The 7,900-nt window shown below is 43.4% G+C and overlaps 1 protein-coding gene across 6 annotated transcripts in view; it reads left to right on the top strand.

Annotated features, from left to right (window-relative positions):
- The first annotated feature begins 4,238 nt into the window (after positions 1 to 4,238).
- Poc5 (POC5 centriolar protein) overlaps positions 4,239 to 7,900 on the top strand; it is a 30,458-nt gene continuing 26,796 nt past the window's right edge. Inside the window, exons 1-3 of one of the 6 annotated variants that reach the window (XM_040728918.1) lie at positions 4,239 to 4,526; positions 6,222 to 6,383; positions 7,424 to 7,519. In XM_040728918.1, coding sequence (XP_040584852.1) covers positions 7,436 to 7,519 — 84 coding nt within the window. In that variant the 5' untranslated portion in view covers positions 4,239 to 4,526; positions 6,222 to 6,383; positions 7,424 to 7,435. Of the gene's footprint in view, positions 4,531 to 6,221; positions 7,520 to 7,900 lie in introns of all 6 variants that reach the window. The other 5 variants (XM_040728923.1, XM_040728922.1, XM_040728921.1 and 2 more) reach the window with 5 other exon arrangements.

Below are 7,900 nucleotides of genomic sequence, written 5' to 3'. Positions count from 1 at the left end.
GAGTCACGTGAAGGTCACGAAAACCCATGCCAAGACAGCAGCTCTGGTTGCTGTTCTCAAACAACCACTAAGACCTACCCAAAGAACTAAACCACATCAAGTCCAGTCTGTGACCAGACTAGTGTTGCCTCCCACATGTACTAGCTACCTTTCCATTGTTACATTAGAATACCTCAGGCTTTAAAACTTCTTTAAATAACTTTAGGGCTGGAGAGGTGACTCTGTGATTAAGAACACCAGTTCTTGGAGAGGACCCAGCTTCCGTTGTAGCTCACAACCCTCTGTAACTCCAGTTCCAAAGAACATGACTCCCCTGACCTCTGAGGGTACATGGTATGCATACATACAGGAAAAATATTTATAAATAAAAAAATAAAATTTAAAAAACTAGGTTTATTTAGCTGGCACTAAGCGTGACACCAGCTTCTGATCAAGTCTGATGGGGGCTGCATTACAATGGGGGGGAGCATGTGCAGAAGAGATCACATGGTAAAAAGGAAAGCCAAAGGGCAACTGCTGTGGTTGGAACCACCGTGATAAACGCTGCGACCAAAGCAACTAGAGATTTAAGGGCTTGTTTCGCTTACAATTTAGAGTCCATCATGGAGGGAAGTCAAGGCAAGAACACACAGCAGGAGGTAAAGCAGAAGTCATGGAAGAGTGCTGCCTGCAGGGCTGGACAGATGGCTCGGAGGTCAAGAGCACTGGCTGTGCTTCCAGAGGTCCTGAGTTCAATTCCCAGCAACCACATGGCTGCTCACCACCATCTGTAATGAGATCTGGTGCCCTCTTCTGGCCTGCAGATGTATACATGCAGCCAAAACACTGTACATGTAATAAATAAATAAATAGGACTTTAAAAAAAAAAAAGAATGCTGCTTGCTGGCTTTCTTCTCATTGCCTGCTCAGACTGCTTGATTATACGACTAAGGACTACCACCATACACACTCATGGGCTAGACCCGCCCACATTTATCATTAATTGAGAAAATGTCCTACAGCCTTGCCTACAGGCAATCTGGAAAGAGATATGTTTTCAGTTGAGGTTTCTCTTCCAAGACATATCTAGGTCTTTGACAAAAAAAAAAAAAACAACAACCTGCACTACCTCAAAGGTCAAGCTAAGTCATTTATAATCACTTGTTCTCTGGAGAACCAAAGCCAGCATTAAACCTTTCCTGGGGAGCCTTGCCCCCAGAGGAGTCTCCCGTGACAAAATTACCTTGTTCTCAGCCCCGCCTCCCAACACTGCCATACGGAGGTTCATTCTAACACATGACCTTTGGGGGAACATTTTCAAATCAAATCCAAACCATAGCAGCACCTAAACCAGACAAAACATAACAGGCTAATCCTAAAAATATGAACTGGAATGAGTCAGTACTCCCTACTGCAGATATTTCAGGAAGTTGAGTATAGTAATTACTACCAGATTTTTAAGCATTTCAGAAGCTTTTGTTGTAATGTACACCCATAGCTTACTTTTTATACTTCAATCTATTTATAATGTTTTAAATCTCAAAATGAAAAGAAGGCCTGTTGTTCTTTATGGAGGCGATGAGAGGGAGAATATCATAGCATATAATAGATTTCATGGAAAGGGACTTTCTCCTAGGCAACTAAGGTCTGTGGCCCTAGAATGCAGTAGCATGTTTCTTTTTTGGAGTTGAACTTAGGAACTTACTTAATAAAAGTGATGGTACTTTAATCTGATTCTATTAAATTTCTAACTTCTATATAATTCTTGATCAAAATTCTTATATCAGAATATAATTTGTCTAAACCTTAGTATCTTAGAAATTAAAGTTCTGCATAACTTACTCATGACTCTCAGCCACCGTGTCACTAGTGTCACTAGTCTAATTGAGGAAATTGGGGAAATTAAGGCAGTGCTCTGATTGGACATGATGGCATGTACCAAAGGGCTTTCCCGCCAAGCTTTCCAACGAAAGGGTGATCAAATGTTCAGTCAGACATTTGTTTCAGGGGCAGCATTTCTTCCCTACTTTGAAAGATACTGTGAAATTTTACTATCACTTCTTTTGTTTTACACATCTGAGTGCTTTGCCTACGCAGGTCTGTGACTGCCTGCAGGTGTCGTACTTGAGGAAGTGGTGAGCCTCCGCGTGAGTTCTGGGAATTGAACCTGGGTCCTTCACAACGACAAGTGCTCTTAACCATTGAGGCAACGCTCCAGCCCTATCACTTCTTATAAATACATCAACAAATGTTATATTGTTGGCAGCTGGGTCCTTCACAACGACAAGTGCTCTTAACCACTGAGGCAACGCTCCAGCCCTTACTATCACTTCTTATAAATACATCAACAAATGTTATATTGCTGGCAGCTAGAGAGATGGCTCAGAGGCTGAGAGCACTGACTGCTTTCCCAGAGGACCTGGGTTCAATTCTCGGCATCCCACACAGCATCTCACAACTGTCTATAACTCCAGAATCCAACACCCTCGCACGGACATACATGTGGGCAAAACATCAACGCATACAAAATAAAAATAAGTAAATTATTTTTTAAAGTTACACTACCATGTTTTTAATCTGAAAGTGTTCCCAACTAAATTGAGGGTTTTATATTGTTTTATAAGCAACCATGTTTAAAGTATATACTAAAGACCTCCTCTAGTTGTTGTTTTATTCCAAGTGTTGAAGATTACAATAATGAGTTACTCTGCCCTGCGAATGTGAATATTTGTAATGTACAGTGACTTGGAAGGGTTTTGTTAGCAGAAATAACTAAGTTTGTGAATTTGGACTCTAGTCTGCCTTCCTCTGTGCCTCCTCGACTGAATGTTATGGTATATAGGTCTTCCCTTTGGGGCTATCTATGATTGGCCCAGGGATTCACAGATGATGACCACACTTTCTATTATTGAGCTGTCTCAACAGCCCTCTTTTTACTTTTTATTTTGATACAGGGTCTCACTAAATTGGCCAAGCTGGCCTTGAATTCACTCAGTAGCTCACCCTTAGACTAACTTCTGGTTTTGTTTTTGTTTTTTGTTTGTTTGGTTGTAAAAGACCTCGGCATCAAAGCGCCAGGCACTGAACCGAACCCTCTGTCCAAGAACCGGGGCCAGACCACTGGCTGCAAATGCAAGAGGTGATTTATTGAGTACACAGGCGCCTGCAGATGCTACTGCAACTCGGGTGCAGAGCATACCGGGCTTGTAGGGAGTACAATATTTATAGAGTTTTAATGGTTACATAAGTAACAGGCAAAAAAAAAAAAAAGCAACAGGCATTTCATTGGCTCATCTTGGGGGCAGGGGTAGTTCCCACGGACTAAGTTTCCTGGTATTACTTTATGAAAGACCCCGGCACGATTCAGCAATTATTATCCGGGTCCCATGATTGCTATAGTGATCAGACACAATTGGGGGCCAGGGTAGTTGCCAAGGACTAGGTTTTCTAGTATTGTCATATGAAAGTTCCCAGCACGCTTCAGCAATTATTATCCGGGTCCCATGACTGCTATCACAGACATCCTGTTTTGAGGGTGAGACACCTGGTCTGGGTTTCTTTCATTAGGCAACGGCCTGGCCTTGCTTTTCTTTTCCTAGGGGGTTCTGGGTAGGGGTCTTTCAGTTGGTTTTGGTTTTTCAAGACAAGGTTTCTCTGTGGCTTTGGAGGCTGTCCTGGAACTCGCTCTGTAGAACCAGGCTGGCCTTGAACTCACGGAAATCCGCTGGCCTCTGCCTCCCGAGAGCTGGCCACCACCCCCTGCCAGTCTTGCCATTTAAGGCATTTAGGTCATTTAACGAAACCTAGGCTGGCAGTTTTTAAAACCCTGGTCCTCATTATTACTTACATGCTAACACTCAAGACTCCCTAGCCCAAACCTGAAGAAATCAACAGAGGCTGTACTCTTTGTACTTTCAAGAGAGCAGTTGCCGAGCCAGTGAACCGCTATTTGCGTGTGGAACCTTAAACGGAGGCCTCTCAACTGGATCGTTCGTGTCCCCACCCCACCCCACCCCACCCTACCCCACCCTCGCTTGTTGAAAACAAGCAGCACGCAGCGTCCACAGCATCAACAAAATATGTCTGCAGCGCCGCCCCGTAGTTCTGGGCCCCAGAGCTGCACTGAGCATGCGCTTTGTACGGGGACCTCTAGGCTGGCCTCCCTAAGACCCCGCCCCTCTTCGGCTAGTAAATCTACTTCCGTCTTCTCCGCCCGAGGCCCCGCCCACGGCCCGCAGACCTATCAAATGTAGGATTGCTGAGGCTCTGGACCAATGGCCAGGCCTTTCTTTCATCACTGCCCGCAGTTTAAAACTGTCAAGTGGATGCTAGGGTAGCCGGTAGCTTGCGTGGTTGCGGCGGCGACGCTGGGGACGCCGCAAGTGAGGAGTCGGGTCTGGCGAAGACGGTGGGTACCGGCGGCGGGGGCGGCGGCGGCGGCGGCGGCCCGGCCGGTTCCTCCCAGACAAGACCAGGGCGTCATTCCTGGAGGTGCCCAGAAGAGAGGACACAAGTGACGCGAACTGAGCTTCGTGGTTACCAGCCCAGTAGGTCCTGTCCTTTAGGATGTGGGGAGCCAGTCAAACATGAGGTTGTGTTTTACTAAGAGGGAGTTAGATTTAATGGGCCTGGATTGGAGGATCATGAAAGAAACTTGGAAGGGACTGGCGCACCCCCTCTCTTTGCATGCAGTTAGGATGGGGATGTCACCTTCCTGCCAGTGACAACGTTGGTCCGTCCTCTGTCTGCATTTGAATTCCTGGAGCCCACTTTTCAGCTAAGTTGTACCCGTGGCAAAGAGGAGCATTCAGACCATCTTGTGGTTTCTTCTTAGTTTAGAGAATATTGAGACTGTGATGAAACAATGTGTGTCACCCACTAAAGCAAGTGTCTTTCTTCTGCTTTCGTTTCTGAACCCGGAGACTGTGAGGAAATACTACTATTGTCCAGTCTCAAGTTAATTGTCATGCCTGTTTGCAAAGATCAGGGTAAATGGAAGATAACGTATTTTCCAAAATACATTTTGTGTCTGTAGTATAATTTTAAGAAACAAGTTTTGATGTCTGACCATACCACCTCATTTGTTACTGAAATAATCCACAACTCCCGACTCTGGTTTCCTATCAGTTCTGCAAAGAAATCATAAAGGAAAATGAAATGAAAACTAGAACGATTATCTCGATGGTTGGTTTGAAATAAGTGAAGCATTCACACCTTGATGCAGATCCGTGCTTACTTTATCTTCCCTAAATGGAAGACAGTCACAGCTGAGATTTAGTTTATTATCCTTTGTAGACACAGTAATACTGAACAAAACAGAAATTCCCCTTCCACAGTCTGGCTGCAACCTGGTCTTCTGTTTTGTGTCTTCCCTGTATCTGTCCCTTCTACTTCAGTGTCTTTCTCTCTTGTTTATTTTGTTAGCAAGCTGTAATTAAGGCCGATTCTGGTAGCAACTGAAACTCAGCAAATGGCACAGCAACTTACTGCTTGGCAAGTTGAGGGCCATCCGTACCCCTTTTTGGTCTATGACCCTCATGGTGCTGCCCACACAATTCCAGTGTTCTTGCTTTCTTTCTAATCATTTGATCAAGTCTTCTTTGCACCTTAAAAGTTAGCAGTTGTAGATTTAACTCTCTCCTCACGGTAGTAGTCCTTAACTTTATTAGGATTGTGATCTCTGAAATTATAGGGGAAGCTAAAAATCTTTCTAGGAAATACATGTGTTTATATTCTAAAAGTGTGTGCAATGTGTGTGTGTGCGTGCTCTCTCTCACTCAGGATAATAATTCTTTACCACACCACAATGGGTGGTCCCATTCGTTCCCCTTTGTTGAGTAAACCCCAATAAGTCAGTGCTTCCTCAATGTAAATCTTCAGCCTGCACTTGTAATGCAGGTCTCCCACCTTTAGGTTCTGTTTAGGAACCATTATTACACTCTAGCCATTGTGAATTGCAGCTCTAGGAGCTGTGTACTGAGTAGCCAGTATACCACATAACAGCCATCCCTATGCAGATTGATTCCCAGACACCTCAATCTGCAGTGCTTAAGAGACATGTGTGATACGTCATAGTGTTTGCCTATAACCTGTTACACATACCATCCTTTACACTTTAAACCACCTCCACTTACATAAATGCTGGGTAAGCAGCTGTTGCACAGTATTGTTGAGGGGATGATGATAAATAAGTCTGCATGTTCAATGCAGATGCAATTTTAAGAAATATTTTTGACCCACAGTTGACTGGACCCATGGATGTGGAACCCAGGGACACTGAAGGCTGAATGAACTGTATGCCCACTGCTTTTCCCAGTGCTTCCAAAGTGACCTCATGCCAATACACCTGGTACTGAACTCATTGCCCATTCTCCAAGTATCATCTTCCTCCATTGCTCGATTTGGTGAGTAGTAGTATGATCCATACTGGACACCTTCACTAGTCTGCACTTTCTCCTTTTAGGTGGTCGTTGATCGTGACCCCTTGTTTCCATCACTACAACGCAGCTGTCTCAGAGCCACACCTCACTTCCCCTTGCCAGTGCTGCATTCTAGTTTAGGGACCTCATGTGTCTCCTAGGTTGTGTGTGGAGATGTAGCCCTGCAGTAGAGCTCTTGCACTGACATGCATAGTTGCATATATGGGTTCAATCCTCAGCATACAAAAGTGAATAAAACAAGATTGGTCACGTCCATTGTTTAAAGCACTTAGTAAGTATCTTCAGGAATGATTCAGCCTTTTAATATGAAACATCATGATCTTAACTGTTCCTTTTTACTTCATCTTTACTCCTTTGCTTCAGCCTAGCCAAATGCCCTGGTTATTTTAGCATATACGCCACACCTCTATCTTGGCATATGCTCTGTTTTCATCTTTAGTCTGTCTTCCAGAATGGACCTGCTCATCTTTCAGATGTCAATACCTGGGCCATCTTGTCTACCTTACTGGTGTCCTGAGAGCTTGAATAATTACTATTTGTCTTTTATAGTTTTCTTTAGTTAAGACCTTTAATTTCTATGTGTATATCTTAGTAGGTTGTAATGTATAAACTTAGTTTTCTTAAAATAATATTCCCGAAATGTAAGTGTCTAAGGAAGGAGGTTTACACAAATTGTTTGACTGTCTTAGTTCATTATCTCACAGGAAAGTATGCCATCCCTGGGATAGCCCATAAGCCTGAAGAATGGTGACCACAGCTCTTCTGTCTAACAGATCCTGCAGGAGACTCTCCTGAAGTATTTTTCTTTAACCTTTTATGCATTTGGCTCATCTCTTTGAATGTATTATAAATGCACTGTTTGGAGAAAGGTGGTTTTTGGGGGGCTGATGATTCTTGTCTGTAAGATTGCTTGCAAGTTAAAGCATTGCTCACTTCTGTGTATTTAAAAGCTTTGGCTTAAGCATTACAGGAGACAGCCAAAGTTAACATGTGCTGTTTGATAGCTTCTGTGCAAGATGTCATCTGATGAGGACAGATTCTCACTTCACATTGCTCACAATGGCTCTGATCATGACAGCTGTGTCTCCACAGACCTTCAGGTAGGAAGACATCTAAATTTATTACGATTTTTTTTTTAAGCATAAAGCCCTGTGTAATGGTGCATGCCTTTAATCTCAGCACTCAGGAGGCAGAAGCAGAAGGATCTCTGTGAGTTTAAGGCAACCTGGTCCACATAGAGAGTTCCAGGACAGTCAGGGCTGCAAAGAGATACCACTACCACCACCCCAAAAATAAAGTGTTAATTTGTGACAAAACCAGACATACATTTTTACTTACTTACAATGAAATATTGCATTTATGATATTATCAAACTTAGAGAACTCTCTACTAATTTGGGGAGTATATTGTTTTAAGTTTTCAGAAAATAGCCATGAACTGTTCAAAAGCTTTTCTAAAAAGGCTTTAACACAGCAAAAAAT

The sequence above is a fragment of the Mesocricetus auratus genome, unplaced genomic scaffold (assembly GCF_017639785.1).
Source record: "Mesocricetus auratus isolate SY011 unplaced genomic scaffold, BCM_Maur_2.0 Super-Scaffold_100020, whole genome shotgun sequence".
NCBI classification, from domain to species: domain Eukaryota; kingdom Metazoa; phylum Chordata; class Mammalia; order Rodentia; family Cricetidae; genus Mesocricetus; species Mesocricetus auratus.
The sequence above is the reverse complement of the archived record's forward strand: the minus strand, read 5'-3'. Positions and strand labels throughout refer to the sequence as shown.